Raw genomic sequence first — 26,098 nt, 5'->3', positions numbered from 1 at the left:
CAAAGGGGCTCTGCAGGTGTAAGGGTGGTGGGATGGGGGCGGCGTGCCCTGGGTTGGTTCTGTGGCCCAGTCTAGCTCATGTCTTCTGAAAAATGGAGAACTTTCCCCAGCTGTGCCAGAGAGATAAATGATGCTGATTTCGAAGATAGAGGAAGGTGACCTCTAGAAACCTGAAGATCCTCCCCGGAGCTGCCAAAGAAACCTGTTCCTTTTGGACGCCTCCCGAAACTGTGAGATGATAAATCTGTGTTGCTTTAAGCCAGTAAGTTTGGGGTAACTTGTTTATGGCAGTAATGAAAAAGTAACACCTGAGTTCCTGAGTTAGTCTTGTGTTAAAGCAAAGATACTTTCACTTTTCACTTTCATGCATTGCAGAAGGAAATGGCAACCCACTCCAGTATTCTTGCCTGGAGAATCCCAGGGACGGGGGAGCCTGGTGGGCTGCTGTCTATGGGGTCGCACAGAGTCGGACACGACTGAAGTGACTTAGCAGTAGCAAGGCGAAGATACAGGCTGAGAGAGGCCGCAGGGCAATTAGCAGAGGAGGGAAAACACAGGTCAGTTGGGTTCCATATTGCTACCTGCTCTGAAGGGCAAAGCACGTGCTGCGGCCCCTTTAAGGTCGGGGCGGGGCGGGGCCCATGGTTGCCTGGAGACCGTCCGGGTCTGGACGCCGTGCTGCCTCCGTCCCGGCCGGATCCTCTCTGGGTCTCCACCGAGGTGGTTGCCTCCGGGGGTCCTGGGGTCCCAGTCGTGCGGCCCTCTTTGCGTCAGGGCTGGCGTGACGGCCAGGTTCGGCTTTTCCTCGGCCTCCGGGGACGCGAGCGGGTGAGCGGTGGGCGGGGAGGGCGGAGGAAGGGACAGGACCGAGCTGGGAGCCTGGGCCCAGAGAATGCGAGCCCCTCTCGTGCTAAGGAAAGTAAACGGTCCGTAATACAGCCTCAACTCAGGGAGAGCAGAAGATACACAAAAGTTGGTAAGAAACAGGCCACGAGAAAGGAAGTTTGCTTTATTAGTAGTTCAGACTTCGGTGATGGGGGAGCGGAAAGCCTGTAGTAAAGACGAGTTTAGAAGCCTCAGCGTCTTGCTTCGCTGACATTCCTGAGGTGGGGGTGCAGGGCTGGAAAGGGTGATGGGGTTTTGAAGGAAGAGGGGAGCAGGACCATGTTGGTGAGAGCAGAGCCTGGGGGGTTGGGGGCAGTGAGCGGAAATCAGGTGGCCAGAGAGTGCCAGGCAGGCAGAGGGCCTGCGGCAGCCACTGCTCCCCTCAGGCACAGGAAGAGGGGTCTTGGCTTGCCTTTCGGGACTCACCTCTGCCTCCTGCTTGATGTCCTGGGATGTCTTCAGTGGGGCCAATTTTGGGGGGCCACGAATACTATGGCTTTGGAGCCCTGGCCCTCAGCTCTGGGACCTTGGGCAAATGATTAACACAAGGTTTCTTGTCTGACATAGGAGGCCTCAATCTATTGTCATGCTGTCCCAGGGAGTAGGTAGCCGATGGCTGCAAGTTTGAAAATAGGAAAGTGACAGAATAATTGATTTTGTGAATCGTCTTATTTAATCCTTATAAGCAGACAAGTTACTGTTTTTTCTGTTTGACATCTGAAGCAGAAGGACGGTTGGGAAGGGGACGGTGCAGGAGCCTGGGTTCAGCTCCTGAGCACTTTGCCAGGGGGACGTACAGAGGTGGGCTTTTACAGTATGAACTGGTGGTAGGTAAGATTTTAGAGGTTAGGTTGATATTTTTTCCCACAAAGGGTTGTCTTTCTTACTGGAACACTATTTGAAAAGAAATGATAGATGGTGGTTCCAATTTTAAAAATCTTAGGACAATGTAATATTGAAATTGCTTTTTATAACCTGGTGCTACTTGATCCTTGTAATTAGTTTTTCAGGCTGTAGGAAGAGAATGATAATGACATTGGGGTTGTACAACTAAAATTGTAGGGACTTTCCTCGTGGTCCAGTGACGAGGACTCTGCTCCCAATGCCAGGGGCTCAGGCTCCATCCCTAGTCGGGGAACTGGATCCCATAATGCTACAACTAAGACCCGGCTCAGCCAAATCCATAAATATAAATAACTTTTTAAAAAGACTAAAATTGTAACTGTGAGTGAAACCCTCAAGTATTCAGAGACATAATTTTTATTTTTCAGATAAAACTCCCCAAGTCCTTGAAACGCACAGCTTTCAACTGAAGGAGTCATTGGATACTTATCTAAATAAAGTGAACCTTAGGTCTTCTAAAGGCCATGGTGAAAGAAAAGAAAAAAGCAGATAAAAAGGGGGACAAGTCTGTCCGTTCTCCCTCGTCTCCCTCCGATTATCCAGAGTTTGCCAAACAAGATGGCAATGCCCCTAGGCAAGACGCGTCGCCGAGTGCCGCGCCAGCACTGGACGTGCAGCCCAAGGACCCGGGAGTCAAGAGAGAGGTCAAAAGCGAGAGTCTGCCGAATGAAGATACCACCCAGTATGAAGAGCCCGTTCTGACCAAACTCATAGTAGAAAGGTGATTTTTTCTTTCTTTTAAATGTTTCTTCATGTACTTATTTGGCTGTGTGGGGTCTTTGTTGCAGCATGTGGGATCTTAGTTGCGGCAAGTGGGGTCCAGTTCCCTGACCAGGGACTGAACCCAGGCCCCCTGCACTGGGAGCCCATACGTAGTCTTAGCCACTGGACCACCAGGGAAGTCTTGACTTTGCTTTTTTCTTGAAAGGCGATTTAATGAGCTGCCTCTTCCACATTCCCTTGACTCCGACTTCCATGCTGTCTGTTTTCTGTCTGTGGATGATCTCTTATTATAGCTTTACTTTGCACCCCACTCCAGTCCTCTTGCCTGGAAAATCCCATGGACGGAGGAGCCTGGTGGGCCACAGTCCATGGAGTCGCTAAGAGTCGGACACGACTGAGCGACTTCCCTCCCTTCCTTCCTTCCATCTCCCTACCGCTGCTGCTGCTGCTAAGTTGCTTCAGTTGGGTCCAATTCTGTGCGACGCCATAGACGGCAGCCCACCAGGCTCTCCCGTCCCTGGGATTCTCCAGGCAAGAACACTGGAGTGGGTTGCCGTTTCCTTCTCCAATGCATGAAAGTGAAAAGTGAAAGTGAAGTCAGTTGTGTCCGACTCTTAGCGACCCCATGGACTACAGTGTACCAGGCTCCTCTGTCCATGGGATTTTCCAGGCAAGAGTACTGGAGTGGGGAGCCATTGCCTTCTCCGTCCATCTCCCTAGATGACTGTAAACATCTATGCCTTTAGCATTGTTCTGTCTCCGTGAGTTTTTGGTTCAAGTTTTTAATGCCCTACTGGACATCGTCCACTGATCTTGCATCCCAAAGCAAAGACTGCAGGACTTGAAATAACCACAGTCAGGATTTGAGTCTTAGCTCTAGGATGCCAGCCCCACTGCCGAACCTTTCTGAGCCTCAGGTTCTTAATGGGGGGAAATAAATGAGAATTCACACCTTGGAAGGTTTCTCTGGATGCTGCTGTTTCTCTCCCAGCTGTGGGTTCATCCCTTGGTCCCTGTTTCTCTTAGGGCATCACCATTTCCCTACATCCAGGCCTGAAGTCGTAGAACTAATGTCCTCATCATAGGTTTTCTAATATTTATTCTACTCTGGATTCTTGGAATACGCCCACTGTGGTCATGGCTGTCACAGGGCCATTTGTTTTCCACCTCAGTTGCCTCAGAGCCTGGAGGTGAGCAAGGTGATAAAGTCACATGTTATCAGTTCGGAACTAAAAATCTGGGCACTGTTCTTGGCACCTTCCTTGCCCAAAGCCAGCACGTCAGCAAGCCCTATTGGCTTTACATCCAGAATATATCTTAAAAAAAAAAGCTTTAAAATTATCATAGTGAAATATACTTATTTTAAATCCTTTTACGTGTAAATCAGAGGCATTAAGTACACTCTCCACGTTATGCAGCCATCCCCACTGTCCGTTTCCAGAATGTTTTCACACCCCAGATGGAAAACTGTCCGGAATATTCCCAACGCTTTCATCTCTCTCGCCGCCCACTGGTCCCTCCCGGCAGCTCACTCTCCCCCCCAGTCTGTTCTCTGAAGCAGCCAGAGTGATCTTTTTAAGATGTAAATCTGGTCCTGTCCAACCCAGTTCTGAAAACCTTCTCATGATTGCTTCTAGAGCTTTGTACTTGATGGCAAGTCTTTATCTCAGCCCACCTGCCTGCCCACCCAGCTTCTGCCTCCCCTGGTCTCCCTCCCATCACTCCCCTCCTCGGTGTGGTCCAGCCATGCAGCTGAACTTGAGACGGCGGGCTCATTCCTGCCTCAGAGCCTTTGCACCTGCAGTTCCCTCCTCCCAGGGATCCTCTTCTCAAGGTTCTTTGTTACCAGGTAACCTCCTCCTCATTCAGGGTCACATTCCCCGATCATTTCTTTCACAAAAATTAAATGTGGTCTGGAATTATCTTATTCATTTGTTTCCTTTTGATTGTCTGTCTCTCCTCTTTGGACCATAAACTTCTGAGGGTAGGAACTTGTTCACAGCCCAAGCCCCAGTACTTAGAAAGGGCAGGCACACAGTGGTCCTGGGGGCGTGGGTGTGATGCTTGTTGGGGGAACGTGAGATATCGTTTGCACGTCTTCACTGATACTCCTTTTTTGTTTTAACCCCCAGTCACTGGGGTTTCCTCACATGATTCACTGCCTTGAGCTTTATTTCACTGCAGCTATGAAGGGGAAAAAGTCCGTGGGCTGTATGAGGGAGAAGGGTTTGCCATCTTCCAAGGAGGCTGTACCTACCAGGTGAGTTACACGTTTTGGGACTGGGCAAGGCAGACAGTGTGGGGTGATCATCTTAGATTTGCGTCTTCAGAAACGCCCTCTGAAAAAAAAAAAAAAAAGAAACGCCCTCTGATTCCAATTCCAGAAGGAATTGGAAATACTTAATGCCGATTTTATTGTGAACTCCAAGTATATATTTTAAGGCAAAAACATGACTCAGTACAATTGAAATAATCATTTTAGATTTTTTTTTTCCTTTTCCCAGTTTTAGATATTTTTTCCTTTTCCTGATTTTTATTTATTGTACAAACAACATTAAGGTCACTAAAGTAAATAACAAAGAGTAAAATTAAAATCCCAACATCCTTTTGCCATAAATTTTTTCAGTTTTCTCTGTCCTTTTTATTTCCTGAATGGATGAATCAGTATTTTTACATGGGCATATTGATTTTGTAGATAACACCTTGAACCTTTTTTTTTACTTAGGACTACATTGCTGTATTGATGTATGCTTTTCATAAGTTAAAAGTTTGTGGTAAAATGTACATTAAATTTACCATTTAAGAAAAAATATTTACTATTTTTTAGTGTAAATTTCAATAATGTTGGGCTTCCCTGATAGCTCAGTTGGTAAAGAATCTGCTTGCAATGCAGGAGACCCTGGTTCCATTCCTGGGTCAGGAAGATCCACTGGAGAAGGGATAGGCTATCCACTCCAGTATTCTTCCCTGGTGGCTCAGCTGGTAAAGAATCCGCTTGCAATGCAGGAGACCTGGGTTCAATCCCTGGATTGGGAAGATCCCCTGGAGAAGGGAACAGTGACCCACTCCAGTATTCTTGCCTGGAAAATTCCAAGGGCAGAGGAGCCTGGCAGGCTATAGTCCATGGAGTTGCAAAGCGTTGGACACGACTGAGCAACTGAGGACATCTGGTCTAAATAATTAAAAAAAAAAAACTTTAAAGTTTGAAATGCAAAACCCAAAGCATATGAGTTTGAGTGGTAGTTTTCCAACAGCTTAGTTAGGAGAGGAAGGCTGAATTCAGAGCTCAGTTTAACAACTGCTTAGCACTGCCTGGTGTCAGTTTTAGGGACCTGAGTTTTTCTGGACTCCAAACCTTTTTAGAACCAGATGGACGCCAGTGTGGTACCAGCTCCCAGCTGGACCAGCATTTTGTGGAACACGGTTCCCTTTTAAGAGCTGAATCCCTGGGTGGCAGTTGTATGAAATCAAGATTGGGCCTAAGGCTTTGTTGTTCTGTTTTGAAGGGCATGTTCTCCGAAGGACTCATGCACGGACAGGGGACTTACATCTGGGCTGATGGATTGAAATACGAGGTAAAGCGTATAATATGTTGCAGTTCTAAGCTAACTATGTAATTTAATGGTAGGTTACCACAGGCTCCTAGCTAGTATCAGGGTCTCCTAACCACTGGGCGGTCCAGTGGTTAGGACTCTGCACTTCCACTGCAGGGGACCTGGGTTCGATCCCTTGTTGGGGAACTAAGATCTGGCCTACTGCATGATGCAGCCAAAAGGGAAAAAAAAAGATAGTTTCATAAAAATTGCTCAGCACATGGGTTAAAAAAATCCACAGACCCAAAGAACGGAGGTGACAAGTAAGTCGTTACGTTAGGGGCCCCTCTGTAAACTGTCGCCAGTTTCTAGTTTTGTCTGTATATTTGTTCGGAGATATTCTTCAGCCTCTCCCACCTTTTATAAACAGAGGTACTTTATTTACTTACTTTTTATTTATTTATTTGGCTGTGCTGGATCTTAGTTGCGGCCTTTGGGATCTAGTTCCCTGACCAGGGATCGCACCTCGGCCCCCTGCATTCGGAACTCACAGTCTTAGCCATTAGGCCACCAGGGAAGTCCCAGAGATAGTTCATTATACCCTCTCTTCTGCCCCTATATTTTTCTAGAGATCAGATCACATCCATTGACTGAGATCCATCGATTTTTACTGGCTACTTATGTTCCATGATATAAGTTTCACATATCCCATCTTGCTGGGCTGAGGGGAATATGTATTTTTAGATCCTTGTCTACACAGTGTGAGTGGGCCTGAAACGCTGCTCTGAAAATCACAGTTGCAGAGCTGCTAATGCAATGGTGTTTATAAGTCGTAATGAAAGTATTTAAAATGGAGGGCATGATGCACATATTCAAACAGCCAGGGGAGGGAAACAGGCACGTCTGGGCCAGGTTGGCAGCTGAGTGGCCTGGGCAGTGGGAGACGGGGCTGGGCAGAGCGAGGGGAGGGCGTCCCCCATCACCATCATGGAGGGAAGAGAGCACCTGAGGTCCAGGGCGGCCAGAGGATTGGGTGCCAACTGCCATTTCAGGCCAGGCTTTCCCAGGAACGCATCTCTTCCCCCAAACCCTGCCACCTGGCCTGGCCTCTGGTTCATTTATCATCTCTGGAAGGTCAGGTGGGGCTGATTTCTGTAGACATTGCCCCCTCCAACACACACACCAGCCCAGTCAGGAGGGTTTACGGGCAGGGTTCCTGCTTCCCCAGACGCGTCCTCAGGAAGGTCCCTGGCCTCCTGGGACGTCTGGTGGGATCTCACCTCCAGAGGCTCACGTTCCTGGAGAGGAACCCGAAGCCTCCGGGCTGAGGTGTGCAGGACCCTGTGCTGTGCACCCCTCCAGGGCTCCGACCACAGGGGATTATCTGGAAGGCGCCCCCGGGGCAGGCGGTCAGCTGATGTGTCTGCAGAGTGTTGGAGTTTCCACCGGCCATCACTGAGCCTGGCTAATGGTCAGCAACTCCTGGGAAGCAGTGAATTAGCCTCCCTTGAGGCGGGTTGCAGAGTCCAGGGTTGCCAAGGCCAGGCTTGGGAGGCGCCCCTGCACCGTGTCCCCTGCTGGCTTCCTGCAGCTCTGTCAGCTCACAGCCTTCCCGGTCATTCATTCCGCCTGGGTTTCTGCTCCATGCCAGGACCCGGTGAGGGAGGCTGGGCTGTGCGGGGATGGGAGGAGGGGGCTGGGGGCTCGGGGGGGTACTCAGCCGTTGCCTTGGGAGGAAGGGCTGGCGTGGTCTCTGTGTGTCCAGGTGAGGGATCTCCCCGCTTGCTTCTTTCTGATGGCCGTGTTGCCACAGGGCGACTTTGTGAAGAACATCCCCATGAACCACGGCATCTTCACGTGGCCAGATGGCAGCACCTATGAAGGAGAAGTGGTCGGCGGCATGAGGCACGGATTCGGCATGTTCAAGTGCAGCACGCAGCCCGTGTCCTACATCGGCCACTGGTGCCACGGCAAAAGACACGGAAAGGTGGGCGAGGCAGCCACACACGTGACCACGTCCTCACTCACAAACCGGAAGCATGAGCCCGACTTTATGTCTTACCGAAGATGTCGTAAGGATGACATCTTCCACATCCTTTAGATGCCATAAAATCATACGTTTCTATCTTTACCTTTTTAAAAAACCAGTTTTATGAGGTTTGATTTTTTTTTTTTAATGGTATTCCTTGTTCTAGGGCTCCATTTATTATAATCAAGAGGGCACCTCTTGGTATGAAGGAGATTGGATACATAACATCAGAAAGGGCTGGGGGATAAGATGGTAGGTATCTGTGGTCTCCTCCCCTCCCCTGCCATGTTTCAGGTGCTAGCAAAAAGCATTTGTGGCCCCAGATAGCTTTTCCCTGAGGCTATTTAAAGATAAGGTGTAGAACTTACAGAGAATACATTTGCTGTATAAGCAGGGTGGAATATTTAGACTCAGCTGATGGAACCAAAATATTTTGGGCAAAGAAATAAAATATCTGGGGCAAAATGTTAACCAATATTTTGGTTTTAATTATTTTAATTAAATATTTAAATTTTAATATTAACCAAAATATTAACCATAATAGTATAGGGAATTGTTTTTAAAAGATTTTTTTTTAAAAGCGCTATTCTTATCCACTTTGTCAGATAATTAAATGATCAAAAGATTTTATACAGTGATCTATTCTCCCCACCCACCCTCCACAACCCCACCCCTGGGAGAATCGCTTTTGCAAACCTCATGCCTGTTGACTGAATTTAAATACAGGGAAGACTATATGGGCACAAGGGCTGGATTTCTTCAAAGGCGTTTAGGGAGAAAGTTTAAGATAAAGTCCTTAAGGTAAAGGAACGTGAGATAACTGGTTTTAATTGTTTGGTCTGTGGTCCTAGTTACAAGTCCGGGAACATATACGAGGGTCAGTGGGAGAACAACGTGCGCCACGGGGAAGGTAGGATGAGGTGGCTGACGACTAACGAGGAGTACACCGGTCAGTGGAAGCACGGGGTCCAGGTACCAGCCGGTCTTAGCGGAACATACCCAGAGGCAGGGCTTCCCTGGTGGCTCAGCGGTGAGGAGTCCGCCTGCAATGCAGGAGACGTGAGTTCGATCCCTGGGCCAGGAAGATAACCTGGAGAAGGAAATGACAACCGACTCCAGTATTCTTGCCTGGGAATTCCCACAGACAGAGGAGCCTGGTGGGCTACAGTCCATGAGGTCGCAAAGGTCAAACACAATTGAGCGACCGTGTAACAGCAGAGGCAGCAACCCAGCGGCAGATGCTCTGCGGACTCTCAGTCCGGGAATTGTTTGTTGGGTATTGTGTGGCAATCTGAAATTCAGGCAGTGTTAAATTTAGAAACTCCCGTGATGATTACTCGGCTAAATCAGCCTTTTAAAATTTTTCAATCTTCTTTTCCTTTTTCTATCATTTGGCTGTGCCACATGGCATATGGGATCTTAGTTCGCTGAGCAGGGATTGAACCCATACTCCCTGCAGTGGAAGTGCAGAGTCTCAACAACTGGACTGCCAGGGAAGTCCCTAAATCAGCCTTTTTTTTAAAAAAATTACTGAAGTATAGTTGATTGACAGTTTTGTGTTAATTTCTGCTGGATAGCATGGTGATTCAGTTATCTATCTCTATATATATATATTCAGTTATATATATTCTTTTTCATATTCTTTTCCATCATGGTTTATCACTGATTACCGAATATAGTTCCCTGTACACTAACTACAGTGGAAAGTTATTGTCTGTTCATTCTGTATGTGATGGTTTGCATCCGCGAATCCCAAACTCCCAGTCTTTCCCTCCCCTACCCCTTCTTCCCCTTGGCAACCACAGGTCTGTCCCGTGAGTCTGTTTTGTACATACAGGCATCTGTGTTGTATTGTAGATCGCACGTATGATCTATATCATACAGTGTTTGTCTTTTTCTTTCTGACTTCAGTCCAGGCCCTGTCGTCTCTAGGTCCATCCATGTTGCTGACGGCATTATTATTCCATTCTCTCTATGGTTAGATCAGCCTTTTAAAACGTGCTGTTTTGTCAGCATCTAGTTTGCTCTAAAGGTCTCGCACACAAATTAGGTTCTTTGACTGGTAAATTCATCAGTCCCATGAGTCCTGTGACGACTGAGTCTGTGTGACTCCAATGCCCATGCTTTTTGCCCCTTCAAATGAGTCCCTGTATTTGATTCATACCTTATTTAAATAGATTCAGGTAAAAAGAGGAACTGTTTTGAGTATTTCTCATGGAAGTTTGATTCTTTTCAGAACGGCCTTGGCACACACACATGGTTTCTAAAGAGAATCCCCTACTCCCAGTATCCTTTGAGAAATGAATACGTAGGAGAGTTTGTGAACGGATACCGCCACGGCCACGGAAAGTTCTACTATGCCAGTGGAGCCATGTATGAGGGAGAGTGGGTCTCCAATAAAAAACATGGCATGGTAAGTACAGACCTGTGAAGGTTGCATCTTACAGGTTATGTAAAGGCATGACTTTCTCTACCTAGGAAACTGTATTAGCCATTTTGTGTAGGCTAACTTACCGATTTGTTAAGATGATTGTGTGGTGTGTTAGTTACTCAGTCATGTCCAACTCTTTGTGATCCCATGGACTGTAGGCCACCAGACTCCTCTGTCCATGGAATTCTCCAGGCAAGAATACTGGAGTGGGTTGCCATTCCTTTCTCCAGGGCATCTTCCCAACCCAGGGATTGAACCTGGGTCTTCTGCATTGCAGGCAGATTCTTTACCATCTGCGCCACCAGAGTAATTTCTAACATATCATCAATTTCCTGTATATTTAGAGTTTATTTAATTTGTGGTGTATGTTAGGGTGGTTTTGGTTGCAAGTAACAGAAAATCTAACTTAAATCTTTCTCTTCCATCCATCCATGTCTCACCTACCATGTCAGCTTCATTATTATGCTGCATTATTATTCCTCCCTCATGACTGCAAGATGGCTGTTGTGGTTCCAGGCTTCTCGCCTACATACCCCACTAAGTAGGAGAGAAGAAACTCCTTTCGCAGAAATTTTCCACACATGTCTTTAGCTTTACTGAGCTGGATTGGGTCATTTGCCCACCTCTGAGTCAGACTAACTATTGGCCTGGGTTCGACAAATATCAAGATTAGTCCCCATTCTGTGATAGGCACCTCTGCTGGTCATTATTTAATAAGCCACATTCTGTGACCTAGGGGTGCTCAGGGTTATGGAGAGACGGTGGGGGATATACAGAGAGAGGAGAGGAAAATGGGAGTTGGATAGAGGATCTACACGGTGACCTGAGACTCTATGAGCCTGACTGTGTGTGAACTAAGTGCAGATCTTAACAAATGAAAGCCTCCTATTGAAAAGATATTGATGTAAATTTACCAATGGTTTCTAAAAATCTTTCCCTAAGCTGCAAACATCTGTCTTTCTCTCTGCAGGGCCGATTAACCTTCAAGAACGGGCGTGTGTATGATGGCCCGTTTTCCAAGGACCACATGGCGGCGTTTCCAAACCTGGAAGGGGAAGTGATGAGCTACCCGGACTTGACTTCAGAGTGTGCCTTCGGGTGCCAGTGGTGCAGGCCCTCCGCCAGCGCCGGTAGGAGTGTCCGCTTCCCGCTGGAGGAGGCTGATGAGTAACGCTGCGTCAGACTTAAAGTGTTGCTCGCTCACTCGTGTCCGACTGTTCGTGAGCCCGTGGGCTGTAGCCTGCCAGGCTCCTCTGTCCATGGCATTCTCCAGGCCAGAACACTGGAGTGGGTTGCCATTCCCTTCTCCAGGGGATCTTCCCGAACCAGGGTTCAAACCCTGGTGTTTTGCATTGCAGGCAGATTCTTTATCACTGATATCAAAACATGTACCTATTATTTCAGAAGAAAACACAAGTTTCCTGTGAGCAACTGTTGTCTTTAAAAAAAAAAAAAATATATATATATATATATATGTATATATATATGTAAAAGATTTATTTATTTGGTTGTGAGGGGCTTAGTTACAAATACAGGATCTTTTGTTAAATTGGGACATATGGGACTGAAATCCCTGACCAGGGGTCAAACCCCAGCCCCCTGCATTGGGAGTGTAGAGTCTTAGCCGCTGGACTACCGGGGAAGTCCCCACAACTGCCTTCTTATAGGTTTTTGAATACTCTTGTGTCACACTTTTGCAGAAAATCATTTTGACATAACGTTTGAAACATTTCAGTGTTGCTTTTCACAATTAATCCCCTGTATTTGCCTTCATTTGCTAGAAATCATGAGAAAGCTTGATGGCAATGAAAGTAATTCCTTGTTAGGCTCAAGCCTCGAGCTGGATCTGAGTTTATTGCTGAAAATGTACCCTGAGAGAGACCAGTCAGAAGAAAAGAAGCAGGTAAAAACCTTCTTTGTTAGAAATATGTATATATTTTGGGGGCTTAAATCTTAGCAGACTCTCCATAGTCTTGGGAAGATACTGTTGATGACTGCTGTTCTGTATCAAGTATCTTTTATACAACTGGGAGTCACTTGGCTTAAATATCCTCTTTTATTTAAATATCCTCTTATATCTTAAGATATAATTAAATATCTTAATTTTCCAGGATCCCAAGTGAGTGAGCCGGCTTCCTGAGAAAAAGGAAGTTCGGATGGAAGGACCCAGTGAATTACCCAGAGCTTCCCGGGTGGCTCAGATGGTAAAGAGTCTGCCTGCAATGCAGGAGACGTGGGTTCGATCCCAGGGTTGGGAAGATCCCCTACAGATGGATAGTGGCAGCCTGGTCCAGTATTCTTGCCTGGAGAATCCCGTGGACAGAGGAGCCTGGTGGGCTACAATCCACAGAGTCACAAAGAGTTGGACACAACTGAGTGACTACCACTTTGACTTTCACTTTTTTCCCAAGGGTCAGTCAACCCCTGCCCTGCTGGCTTGGTCTGAAGGCCAAGGCTGTGGTCACCTCACTCTGGAAGACATTCGTTCTGCTGTGTGTTGTCATAGGCTGCTGGCATTCAAAAGAACTTCAGACCCTTAGAAATTATTCACAATGTTGAAATATTTAGAGAAAAAATTTTGTGGAGCTGGACCTCATTTCGTGAGCATGTGTCTAATCCCAACCAGCTGTTTACATCTGAGGATTGTGGACTGTGAAGTCCGACCCACTCTTCAATTTTCCAGAGCTCAGTTCAGGCACCGGCCCTCCAGGCCTCTTTGTCCTTGACTCCGTCTCTTGTCCCTCCCTGGCTCTGTTCTGTAAGGAGACTTCCTTACTGTATATGTGTCTTGTGATCTCGACTAGACTTTAAGCTTCCTGAAGAAAATTCCGTGTCCTCTAGAGCAGTGTTTTCAATAGGGCCAACTCCACTTGTTTATCCAATTGAGTTGAATTTTCAAAGGCAGGAGTTGATGCTGAGAGTGACACATGCCTGATGGAGCCGCCCAGCTGGGACTTCCCTGTCTCCATAGGGACCCCAAATTCTATTCATCACATTTTCTGATTTTTTTTTTTTTTTAATTTCGGAGGGTGACGCATGGGACACAAGGTTTGGGGAAACAGGATTCTGTGTAAGCTGCAGTTCTGTGGGTCTGAGGAGTCTAGGGGCAGCATAAGGCCACTGAGGGCCTGGGGAAAATGATAGATGGTGAATGGGGACAGAGCAGGTGCGAGTAAAGCAGTGGATGTGACTGTCGCCTATCTCAGGCTTTCAGCGTTGTGTGGCATGTTAGTTGTATGCTTTTCTGTCTGCTGCTGTTCAGGTTAAGGAGTTCCTTTCTATTCCTAATTTGCCGAGGGTATTTATCATGAAGGGGTATTAACAGTTTCTGCCAGATGCATTGGTGTGATTATGTGGTAGGATGAATTACACTGATTGAGTTCTCACACGTTGAACCAGCCTAGCCATTGCAGGATAAACCCCACTTGGTGCTGATGTATTATTCTTTTTTATATATTTCTACCTTCAGTTTGCTAATTAAAGAAAGTCTTTATATTTTTGGCCACGTGACTTGCGGGATCTTGGTTCCCCAACCAGGGATCGAACCCCTGTCCTTGGCAGTAAAAATACGGAGTCCTAACACTGGACCACTAGGGGAGTCCCTGGCTTGCTGTTATTTTGTTGAGGATTTCTGTGCCTGTGTCTACAAGGGATATTGCTGTGTGTGTGTGTGTGTGTGTTTGTACACACTCAGTTGCTCCGTTGTATCCGTCTCTTTGTGACCCCATGGACTGTAGCCCGCCAGGCTCCTCTGTCCATGGGATTCTCCAGGCAAGAATACTGGAGTGGGCGGCCATTTCGTCCTCCAGGGGCATCTTCCTGACCCAGGGATCTGCGGGGAGCGAGCTCCGCCCCTGGCAAAGGTCATGAGGAAGGAGGCTTGGCATACGCAAAGGCGGGATCAAGCCTCAGGAGTCTCCCTGGAAATTCTCGAGCAATCTACCCCCAAAACCAGAGTCTGCCTACTTTCTGCTTTGTGCTTTCACCTACACCTCTGACTTTATGGGGGGCTGTCCCCCACTACCTCTCTGAAAAAAGAGTTAGCTTACAGCTCCAGTTAATAATTCCTGGGTGTGACAGTGTTTCAACCTACAAACTCCCTTGGAAGTCCTCTAGCCTGCCTGAATAGGTTTTTCTGGCCACATGTAATTGCTCAGAGCCTCCAAACTGTGAGAGGCATGAGATGTTCTAAACTGTCTAAATACAGATTCCTTTGAGCAGTTAAAAGATTGATTAGAAATTGTATTGGTGAAGGGATTTTCACTTGTTGGGCCAATGTTTGCTGCTAAGTCTCCATATCCCTTACCTGCTGTGTCCCTGGCAGTGTATTGATTAATATATTTGGTGTAAGTAGTAGCTTTAATGTTTGTAACCTGGGACCCTTGAGTTAATTCTTTTTCTTGTTATAGCCCACCACACCTTTGCTCTGTAGGAATGCAACTTTATCTAATGCTTTTTGGAGGCTGGCGCCTGACTTTAGAATAATCACCTTTAGAGAAAAAGGCCTCCGGGCCAGAAGATGATGCAAATCACCTAAACTTTTGCATATGATAAGTTTGCAGGAAGAAAGCCTGGCTTGCTGCCTGACTCTACCCCTTTCCCCATTATCCTCTATGCATAACTTAAGGTATAAAAACTACTTTGGAAAATAAAGTGCGGGCCTTGTTCACCGAAACTTGGTCTCACCATGTCATTCTTTCTCTTACCTTCTGGCTGAATTATTCAGCCTCTTTTCTCCACTGAATTTCCTCACTGAGCTGTCCTTATTCTATTACTCTTTATATCCTTAATTAACGTTTAATTAAGCAGTTGTTTCCTGATCCTCGCCGACGCCGTCCCCGCTTCGGATTCCCTGGATCCACCGGGGCTGGACCCCGGCAGGGATCGAGCCCACGTCTCTTGCATTGACAGGCGGATTCTTCACCACTGAGCCATTGATCTGTAGACGAGAGACTTTTGTTGCTGCCGTAGAGATGGCATGAAACAGGGTAGAGTAGGACAGAGCTGTAGGGAAGTAATTCCACTGTCGAGATGACAGCATGTCTTCCCATTCTCATTCGGAATGGTTAGGGAGACTGTAACATCCCCTGAGCTCTTACAGTGAGTGGTAGGAGGTGACTGCTACTGCATGTGTGACCTCATTTAATTTAGAAAGCAAGTTTTCTTTTACCTTCGTTCTTATCAGGTCGGTTGGAGATTTGCGTGGTTTTCTCTTTTCAGGTAGAATACGCTATCTTAAGAAACATTACGGAATTAAGAAGAATCTACAACTTTTATAGCAGCCTGGGCTGTGACCGCTCCCTGGATAACACCTTTCTGATGACAAAACTTCACTTCTGGAGGTTTCTCAAAGACTGCAAGTTGCATCACCATAACATAACCCTTGCTGATATGGACAGGGTGCTCGGTGGTGAGTATTCCAGGTCCTTCCTGTCTGGTTTATAGGGTCGTATAATATCTCAGCACCTTGAAACCAGTTAGGAAATGTTGAGGGAGCAAGGAAGGCACATGTCTGGAGAGGTGTTCCAGAAAGCAACATGTGGGCTTGTCCCCAAGGTACTTAAAATGCAACTGAAGAGAGAATCTAGTAAAATAACAGCAGTAGTTGAAGACCATCCATAGCAGGGTCAGCAAAGTGAGTCCATGGGCAAAATCCAGCCTACTGGGTGTTCTTGTAAATTAAGTTTTATTGGAACATAGCCATGTTCACTTGTTGATGTCTTGTCTGTGGTTGCTCTTACCCTGCAAAATCGGACCTGAGTGGTTATGGCACAGACTCTGGCCCAGAAAGCCTAAAATATTTACCATCTGGCTCTTTACAGAACATGCTAGCTATAGAGGTAGCATACAGGACATACACGGTAATGCCCTTTACCACGTCAGTACCCACCAATCCCTGGACCGTTTCCTCGAAAACCCACCGAGCCTCCCTCAGTGACTCATAATTAAATATCTCTGTGACAGAGTATGCTGTCCTATACATATGCATATGTCCTCTGAGCTATAGTTTTTATTAAAAAAAAAAAACAAAAAACACCAAATTGTAAGGTCAGAAGCAGAGAAGATCAGGGAGGGCTTGGAATAGCCTAGAAAAGGCTTTAGGTAATTTTAGGTTGGGCTTGATTTCAGGCTAAAAATTTTGTGCAGTAAAATTAACAGTTTTGAAGGTTTTACTCCCTACAGCTGAACTGTGGGAGGCAGGTTCGAAGGTCTCAAATTACCTACTTGATATAGCTAATATCAACCCTGGTGGCTCAGATGGTCAAGAATCTGCCTGCAATATGGGACACCTGGGTTTGATCCCTCGGTCAGGAAGATCCCCTGGAGGAGGAAATGGCAACCCATTCGAGTATTCCTGCCTGGGAAATCCCATAGACAGAGGAGCCTGCAGGGCTACAGTCCATGGGATCACAGAGAGTCAGACACATTTGAGCGACTAATACATGTACATCAGGCAAATGTATGGGCAGCGCTTACCAATGGCGCTTGCTCACTTGCTGTTCTTTGTGTGTGTATCAACTGCAAATTTTAGTTTTTGAAGCATACTTCAAACCCAGTAAAAATTAGCAGCGTTAATCACGTAGCCCACCAGGCTCCTCTGTCCATGGGATTCTCCAGGCAAGAATACTGCAGCGGGTTGCCGTTTCCTCCTGCAGGGGATCTTCCTGACTCAGGGATTGAATGCACATCTCCTGTGTCTCCTGCGTGGGCAGGTGGATTCTTTACCCTCTCAGCCATCACATCCTCTCCAATTTTCTTATTTTAGCCAATAACGACATACCAGTGGAAGAAATTCACTCTCCATTTACAACTTTACTTTTGAGGACATTTTTGAATTACCTCCTGCAGCTGGCTTACCACATTCATCACAAAGAATACCAGTAAGTTCTCCTTCTGGGCCCCTGTGATAGGATGAGGGTTGAGCGAACCGTCACGGTTGTCACAATATTGTTCTCTTTTCTCTGATATTCATGATTATTTTTCGTACTCTTGAAGTATAAGAAACAAAAATTTCTTACAAACACCAGTCACCCAGACCATGAGAAACAAAATTAAAAATTGTGAAAACCCTTCCGATGCAGGTCACGTGTCAGTTTTGCAAATAGCCCTCAAGTGTTTTACTCAGAAATAGTCACCACCAACTCTTCCTTAGAATTTCCTGTCTTTCTCAGAGCAAATTTGATACTTATCCTTTTTTTTTTTTATAAAAACCTTTGATTTTGAAATAATTTTGGACTTTGAAGAGTGTGGCCAAGTTAACACAGACAATTGGTTTATACTCTGCATCCTGCTTCCCCAAATGATTAGGTCTTACAGAATCACGGTGCACTTCTTAAAATGAAGAAATTAACATCGCTACCGTTTGATTAACTGAATTCCTGAGGTTTTCACTTGTCTGTTCCAAGACCGAATGCAGGATCCCACCTTGTGTTTGTTGTTATATCTCCTTTCTTGTTGTTGTTCAGCCACCAAGTTATGTCCAGCTCTTTGTGACCCCATGGACGGCAGCACGCCAGGCTTCCCTGTCCTCCACTATCTCCCGGAGTTTGCTCAAATTCATGTCCATTGAATCGGTGATGCTCTCCAACCATCTCCTCCTCTGCCGCCCCCTTTCCTTGTCTTTAGTCTTTCCCAGCATGAGGGTGTTTTCCTTTGACTTAGCTCTTTAGTCCCCTACAACTGTGATAGTTTTTTTTTTTTTGTCTTTTATGACCTTGACACTTTGGAAGAATATCGATCAGTTATTTTGTGAAATGTCCCTCGATTTTGCTTTGCTGATGTTTTTCTGTCATCACCCTGAGGTTATGGGTTTGGGGGAAGAATACTGTCATATCAGGGGTACGTGACATCAGTCTGTCTCATCATTGGCGATGTTACCTGTGAGCACGTGACTCAGTGCTGTCAGCCAGGTTTCTCTAGTGCAGACTTACTGCTCTCCCCTTTCTGTGCTCGGTCTGCTTGTTAGAGAAGCCAGTTACGAGGTCACTCGGCCCTCCAAGAGCCGGGGATTAAGTTCCATCTCCTGGACGGAGGAGTGATGATGGTTTCCTTTTAACCGCAGAGACCGAAGCCCGTCGCTCTTTCTGTGCTTTAAAAAACTGATGAATGAGAACATCCGCCCCAATGCCTGCCGTGTAAAAGGTAAATACAGAGCCCGTAGGATTATATGGACCTTAAGTGTTTCCAGCGTCGAGTTCTGTAACCATCGTTTTGAGTGTCGGTGTTTCCACTCCCTCTTCAGGCCATTTATTCTGTGAGGCCCAGCGGACCCTCTATTCAATGACTTACGTGGACAAGTGCTGGGAGATCTACACGGCGCACTGCAGACCGAACGCGGCCCCTCCGCACGAGCTCACCATGAGCACGAGACACTTCCTCTGGATGCTGAGGGTAACCGCGCACGGTGCATCGTGGCTTTCTGTTTGTAGCCGTTTTTGATTTTAATTTAGGAAAGGCAAAGTAGTCTAGCTGTGTTGTGCAAGGAACAAGGGAGTGGTGCACCTGGGCTGTCCACCCACAGGTAGGACTGTGGCATGCGAAGGCTGATGGGAAACTCTGTGCATGAGCGGTACCGGTCCAGGAAGCGAGCCGGGAAACCGCCCCAGCTCCCCCGACACCCCCTCAGCCCACTGTCCATAGACCTCTTCTCCAGGATGTTCAGGTTTCCAGCGGAGGAGTTCTCCTAACTCTTCATGCCTGGGGACATGAACCCAGCTTTCTGGGTTCTTAGGACAGAGTCTGGAGGGAAGGGTCGGTGTGGAGGGAGGGCCCTGCCTACACGCATTTTCCCCTCGTCCTCGTTTTCAGCAGGACTGTGACATTTTTAAAAGTACATATATATATAGCTGTTTGTAGTCAGCAGCCATTATGGTTTGATTCGCTGTTTCTTTTACAGAGCTTTAAGATGATAAATAAAGAATTGACAGCAACCAAGTTTGTGGAGGTCATAGCAGAGGATAATCCTTCCATGTATGATGGAATCGACAGTAACTTTGAACTTGAGGTTTGTAAAGAGGTGTCACGAACGGCCCAGATCCAACTCAGGCTGTTTGTTCTGCCTTGGGTTCCAACGACCAAAATTCTGTCTCCAGCACAGCCACCTCTCTGAGTCCAGGTCTGACCACCTGGTCACACCCACCAGACTCCTGCCTCCGAACATTTGTACTCGGTACACCCCTTCCCCAACTTTTTTTTTTTTTTTTTGGCTTATGTAAGCCATTTCTTGCCTGTAGTTCTGAAGGCTGGCATCAGAAAGATGCTGGTGGGCCTGGTTCCTGCTGCAGGCTGTGGCAAAGGGTCGCCTACAGGCCCCTCTCCTTGGCCCGTCGTGGTCGTCTTCTCTCTGTGTGCCTGTCTTGGGGCCACAGTCTCCCTCTTCTTATGAGGACGGCTGCCATATTGAACTGGGGCCTACCCTAGCGGCCTCAGTTTAGCTCAATTATCTGTAAATATGAGGATACTGGGGCTTAGGACTCCCAACCCCTTTTCCAAGGAGTCGCAGTTCAAACCACAACAGTCTTCCTTTCCCAGTCTACCCCTCACCAACTCATGTGCTTCTTCCATGCAGAACACGGTCACGCAGTCTCAGTGTCTCTTAGCCATTCCAATGTCAGCTGTCACTGGAGCCACTTCTCTCGTTGTTCAGGAAAAGAGGAAATACTTCTTATAGTGACAGTCCTCAATGAGTGAATATACAGTAACATGTTCCCATCAAATAGAAAAGTGACTTCAAGACCTAAGGAGAGAACATACATCCTCATAGGTCTCTTAAAGGCTGTAGTTTTTACTGCAAACCGGTGTGCTCCCGTGGCATCCGAGTGTTGAACAAGGTGGCATTTCCTGGAGAATAGAGACAAACACTCGTAAGAGCCTCTGGCCCACCTCGAGTTGTGTGAGGATTGACCCTTTTATATTTCCTTACATTTCAGCTGGTTTTCTTGGAATTCTTTGAAGCTCTATTAAGCTTCGCCCTCATCTGTGTTCCTGAGCCACCAACTAAATTCTGTTCAGATTTCCCAAATGATGACCTGTCTGTTAACAAAGCTGGAAGCACTTACCCAGTGACAGCTCAGGTAACAGATAGTATCTTAGAATCGACAGAGTAAGGAAGGGCTTTATTCTGGAATGGTTAAACTGTCATCAGAACTATCTTGGGCTTTTGTAACCCTTCAGGAAAGAACTAGTGAAGTCTTAAAGTATTTATTTATTTTTTTTAATGTATTTATTTATTTGGCTGTTGCAGCATGTGGGATCTAGTTCCCCAGTCAGGGATCGAACCCAGGTCTCCTATATTGTGAGCTCAGAGTCTTAGCCACTGGACCACCGGGAAAGGTCACTTATGTTATTTATTTTGTAAGTTAGGGGAAATGTATTTCCTGGTCTTGGCCCAGGAAGCAGACTCCTAGCCACGCTAGAGGAGCTCCGTCACAAGCGTCAGAGTGCCTGCCGACACCCTCGGGGGCAGGGAGCACTGGCTGGAGCCCGAGGCTTACAGCATCTGGGGCAATGGGTTCACAGGTGCGGACACGTCCGTACTTACTGTCACGGCACACTTTAGGTGTCGTTTATCGTGAGTCAGTTATACTGCATTAAAGGCCTGTGCATCTCCATGGAAACCAGAAGCCCTCTTGTGTGTCTGTCATTGGTCAGAACACCCAGAACAGGAGTCCAAGCGCAGTAGCAAGCCAGGAGTCCGACATTCAGTTCAGCAGCACCAAGTCATCTTCGAGCAAGTTGGGAGTCCTGGTCGACATCAGCAAGATAAGGAAGTCAGAGGTGTGTATTGACAGGCAACCGGGAAGACAGCCAAGGCTGCAGTATCGGCCGTGGGCACGCACTGGCTGTGCGGTGAGGGCGCCTCTGGGGCCAGGGATCTGGCAGGAGCAGGAAGCCTGTCCTCTCATGGGCTTTACCTTCTGGGGAAGAGAGGGACGTCGTAACACAGGGACAGGAAGAGGGGACGCCTGTGGGGTGCTCAGCCGGTGCCACGCACTTGCCAGGGTCCTGCTCATCTAATGCCCAGACGCCCGGTGGGTGCTGCCATCAGCTCGAGAGAGGGGCTAGGGCACAGAGAGGCAGGGTGGCTCGCCCAGTGTCACAGAGCTGCTAAGCAGCGGCGCTGGGGCAGTTCCGCTCCAGGGTGTGCGCCCGCTACTGCACTGCTCTGCTGCTTCATACTCGGAGGCACCAGGGATGTGACGAGAAGTGGGGCAGCGGTGGAGGCTGAGTGACAGGGTGGGCGGAGGGAGGGTCTTGGGAGGAAGTGACCCCTGAGTGCAGCCGGCGGTCAGCGGAGGGAGTCTGTCCTGCGTGGAGGCCCTGAGGCGGGAGTGCGTCTGTGTGGCTGGGCGGGAAGCGAGGCAGCAGGTGCAGCCACGTCGGGGCGGCCCAGGAAGATGCACCGGGGGAGGCAGCGCCCAGCCAGGGGCACCTGGCTGGAGAGAGACGGAGGCCCGCGAGCAGGGCAGTCAGTCGGCTCCCAGCCACTGAGCTGATGACAGACCCGTGAGGAAGTGCTTGGGATTATCTGCCGGTGTTTTTTGAGTGCTGCGGAATTTGAGAGAGAAAGAGAAGGCAGGGAGGATTCTAAGATTTCTTTTGGCCTGAAGAACTGAAAGGACAGAGCTGCTGTTTATCATGAAGGGGAGGACCAGGGTTCGACGGGGAGAGGAGCTTTGGGGAGAAAACCTAAGGAGCTGGGTTTGGACACATGCTAACTTAAGGTGCCTGAGGAGACGTACAAGTGGTGACAGCAACGGGCAGCTGGAGACAGTTTGGGGTTTGTGGGCGAGATCTACTGGAGGCAGAGATGTGCATGTATACAGCGTGTGTGAGGTAATTACAGCCACTGAGAGATGGTTAATAAACATTCTCCCAACAGACCAGGGTGGTGTCCAATCTTTGGTTTCCTGGGGGAGGAGCCTGCCAGTGGATACAGTAGCTCTGTTCTTCATTTCCTTAATAGGGCAAATATGCAGGTTAAAAAGTCAAACTAGCACAAGGATGTCAGCCTCATGAATACTTTTCTGATTATTTACAACATAGAAAATTAGTGTTAGTCTATAATGATGCAGAAGTCATATTTTGCTTTATGATTTCTTTTTTAAATTTTATTATTATTTTTTTTTATGTAAAAGCCTAAAATCAAGAAATCTGTAAGTGACGGAAAAACTTCCAAAGTGAATTTTAAATCTGCAGGAAAAGGGCTGACCTTCCTTTTATCTCAAAGTGGTGAGTATTTTAATTCTAGAACCTTGGTACTAGCAAGCTGTTGCTTGTAAATGACATCACGGTTATAAAAAGGTACAGCCATGTCAGCACCGCGGGGAGCTGGCCTCGGGGTGGCGGTAGGTGTGCGTGAGACGCCTGGAGCACTGGGGGCCTGGGGGCCGCCTGGTGCCCGTGGCTTGCTCTCTCCGTGGATTTGCCTTTTCTGGACACCTCATATAAACGGAATCATCCGTCTTTTACGCCTGCCTCTTTCACTCACGGTTGCCTTGGGATTCATTCACGTGGTAGCACGTATTAGTATTCTGTTCCTCTGTATGGCTGAGTAGTATTCCGTTGTGCGGCTCTACCCCATTTTTACCTACTCTTCAGCTGACGGACACTCGGGTGGTTCCCAGTTTTGGCTGTCATAAAGAATGCCGCTGTGAACACTGCTGTGCCAGTCTTTGTGGCTGTGTCCCTTCGCCCTCAAACTCTGGCACTGGCATCAAGGCTCTCCCCATGTCTTCTGCTCTGGGCCCTTCACAGTGGCTTCTGCGGGGGAGGCTGGTCTGGTCACAGAGCCCTGCGTTGCCACAGGACCTGCGCCCTTACTCCTCTTCCATCCCCACCGTCAAAGAGCCCAAGCAATGGACACAATCAAAAAACAAATGCCGTCTTGACAGATCCCCAGTCTTACTGATATTACAGAACTATCCAAAGCATTATCCTCCTGGAATCAACTATTTTAAACACATTCCAGAGTGGGTGGGTGCTGCCTTAGTAGACGTGAAGCTATATTCCTTATCAAGTCAGTAATTTTACCTACCTTCTTACTCAATCCTAAAATCCTTTAAAGTTTTTTCTTAAAACTGCCTTTAAAGACAATGTAGTCAAAAGCCAAGGGGTTTTTTTCCCTTTCTCTGAAAATATGGGAATGTTGTAAGTTTTCTAAGATTTTAATTTTAGAAAACCGAAATAGTTAAGCTATTTTAGAAAAAAATATAGGTACCAGGAGGCCTGAAGGAAGTGTTGACCATCATAGCTGGGGTCAGCTGATGCCATCCTTGTTCTGGGGTGGGGGTCCCTGAAGCATTTTGCATTCCCTTAACACCCACAAGCCCATGAGGAGCACAGCGTCACCCTTATGGGGGACGAGGACACTCAGCCCACCACAGGCAGTGACAGAACTGGGAACGGGAACACACACTCCCAACGTTACTCAAGACTGTATCAATGCTCATTTCAATCAGCCTTTCTTGCAGGGAAAAAAGAAAAACACAAGGATGAACAAAAGGAAAAATTCAACATATGGATCAGTAATATGTACGTCTTTTTTGTGAACACTCTCTTCCAAGCACATAAACATGAAGAAACCCTCAAGGAGAAGGTAAAGGAAAACAGGCTGCATAATGAAGCAATGGCCCTTCAGAGGAAGATGGAAAACGAGGAGCTGGAAGCAAGGTAACTTGATAAACACCTCTTGACTCCCTCCCTCCCTCCTGGGTTCTCGGTCATCTTTCTTTCCTGTCCTCTGTGGCAACGCTGAGCTTCAAGACCAAACACTTTGATTAAAAGGCTACGATGTCAGGGACTTTCCTGGTGGTCCAGTGGCTAAGCCTCTCGCTCCCAACGCAGGGGGCCTGGGTTCGATCCTTGGTCAGGGAACTAGATCCCACTTGCCACAACGAAGACGTGGTGCAAGCAAATAAATTAAAAACAAAAAACACACACACACACACACACACACTCACGAGTCTACAACTTCCAAAGCGCGGCATGCCCTCGTGTGGGGCTGGGAACCTGTTCTGTCCTAAGGGAGCGACGCCGCCCTTGGCCCCAGGCATCCACAGGGACACAGCGTGACACAGACCCAGACCGCCCCGGGCCACATCCCAGCCCCACCACTTATTACACCGGGGTGGCCTTGGGGAAAGTCTGTCCCCGAGTGCCTATTTCTGCCCCTGTGGAGGTGGGGGTGACCCCTCGTAGGACCGCTGTGAGGACTGAGGTAGCGCATGTTTCTGAAACAGAACAGTGATTGGGGCGTGGTGAGCGTGCAGGCATGGCCGCAGTGTCCAGGCTCAGCCCCACACACAGGTCAGTTTCCAGTGCGGATGCTCACCTGTGAAGGGCATCACGAGCCCACTGGCCTGTGGAGGAGAGTGTTAGACTTAAGAACTATCCGCTACAGCAGGACTTTAAAAGGGTTGCGTACTAGCCAAGTTGCTGCGGACAAGCGCTTCACAAGTCACCTAAGATGTGTGCGAAGTCTGAACTGACGAGATGTCGACGGCATGACTTTTTATTTCAGGCAAAGTGATGACAAACACTGTTGAGATCCAGGAATGGACTACTTTACACCACACGACAGCAGAAAACCTGGTTTCGAAATTTCAAAGAACAAAATGATACTTTCTTGTGTTTGCTTCTTGTTAGGCTAAACAGCTTGAGAGAGGAAGAGGCCAAAAGACAAGACTACGAGGTGGACATCACCGTGATCAAGGAACCGGTGGACGCCCCCTCCTCGAGTTTCACACCGAGCCCCCCGAAAGAGGACACAGTGGTGTCCAGCAAATCCATCACCAGCAAGAAAAAGAAAAAGTAGACGTCACTCTGTTTGTAAACGAGCCACAAGAACAGGCAGGTGTGAAAGGAGGACACTTCTTGAAGACTGGGGTTTGAGCCCGCTGGGTTTAGGGTTTCTATGTGGTTGGATCACCGAAATGCGTTCTGACAGCTGAGCTGAATGAAATACACACATGGGGGTATTGAATGAGCGTGTATTCATTATGTTTCTTTTTTCTGAATTAAATATAGCACTGGTGATTAAACTTAGAATCTGATCAAACCTACTAGAAAACAGCGGGAGCAGATGAAGCCCTTTACACGCTTCTGCAGCCCCACCCTCTCCAAGCCCGCACGCCTCCTTTGCCTCGGGAACCGCCCCGGGTCCACAGCCTGCCTGTCCTTCAGGTGCCACCTCTCCCGTGGCCTCTGCCCTGGTCCTTCTCCACCCGCTCCCACAGCATAGCGAGCAATGCTGCACCGACCAGAGGCCGACCAACAAGGATGGAGAGCCAGTGGCACAGCTGGAGGTTAACCCAAGACCTGACGTCTCTGTTAGGAAAGTGTCACAGCTAACAGTCCTGTTAAACTTAAGAGGAACCACCCAAAGCATAAGAATACACCTAAAGCTTCCAAACTACCAAAAAGGAAGGAAACGATCATCAGACGTAAGGCTGGGAAAAAGGGGAAAAAAAAGAATGGAAACAGAAAATGCTGAAGGTGGTGGCAAAGTCCAGATCCACCTGTCATCACCAAGCAAACGGGCTGACTCACCTCTTCCTCCCCTTCAAAGTTCCCTGGTCTAGAAACCAGCAACCA

General features: G+C 47.7%; 1 protein-coding gene across 5 annotated transcripts; it reads left to right on the top strand.

Annotated features, from left to right (window-relative positions):
• The first annotated feature begins 403 nt into the window (after positions 1–403).
• Positions 404–26,030, top strand: LOC102269014 (radial spoke head 10 homolog B). 5 transcript variants are annotated; one of them, XM_070362397.1, is made up of 20 exons: positions 404–557; positions 2,157–2,509; positions 4,696–4,771; positions 6,018–6,086; positions 7,858–8,031; positions 8,240–8,325; positions 8,925–9,045; positions 10,295–10,486; positions 11,475–11,634; positions 12,286–12,407; positions 15,725–15,914; positions 17,271–17,385; positions 18,567–18,646; positions 18,747–18,895; positions 19,401–19,508; positions 20,434–20,577; positions 21,155–21,280; positions 22,642–22,735; positions 23,977–24,175; positions 25,151–26,030. In XM_070362397.1, exons 2-20 carry the CDS (start codon positions 2,253–2,255, stop codon positions 25,317–25,319), a joined length of 2,631 nt encoding a protein of 876 aa, XP_070218498.1. In that variant the 5' UTR covers positions 404–557; positions 2,157–2,252; the 3' UTR covers positions 25,320–26,030. The 5 variants fall into 5 exon arrangements, with proteins under 5 accessions (XP_070218498.1, XP_070218499.1, XP_070218496.1 ...); XM_070362398.1 differs by having other exon boundaries at positions 407–557; positions 10,310–10,486; XM_070362395.1 differs by lacking the exon at positions 404–557 and adding an exon at positions 661–792 and having other exon boundaries at positions 8,925–9,132; positions 10,310–10,486.
• Positions 26,031–26,098: the final 68 nt, after the last annotated feature.

Source organism: Bos mutus, chromosome 25 (genome assembly GCF_027580195.1).
Source record: "Bos mutus isolate GX-2022 chromosome 25, NWIPB_WYAK_1.1, whole genome shotgun sequence".
Classification (NCBI taxonomy): Eukaryota; Metazoa; Chordata; class Mammalia; order Artiodactyla; family Bovidae; genus Bos; species Bos mutus.
Note: the sequence above shows the minus strand (reverse complement) of the source record. Positions and strands in the feature narration are given on the sequence as shown.

Coding starts and splice junctions, on each gene's coding strand:
- LOC102269014 (XM_070362395.1), top strand. CDS start 2,253: ATGGTGAAAGAAAAGAAAAAAGCAGATAAAAAGGGGGACAAGTCTGTC. Junction 18,647..18,746: donor CAATGCCTGCCGTGTAAAAG/GTAAATACAGAG, acceptor CTCCCTCTTCAG/GCCATTTATTCTGTGAGGCC. Junction 21,281..22,641: donor GCAAGATAAGGAAGTCAGAG/GTGTGTATTGAC, acceptor TTTATGTAAAAG/CCTAAAATCAAGAAATCTGT.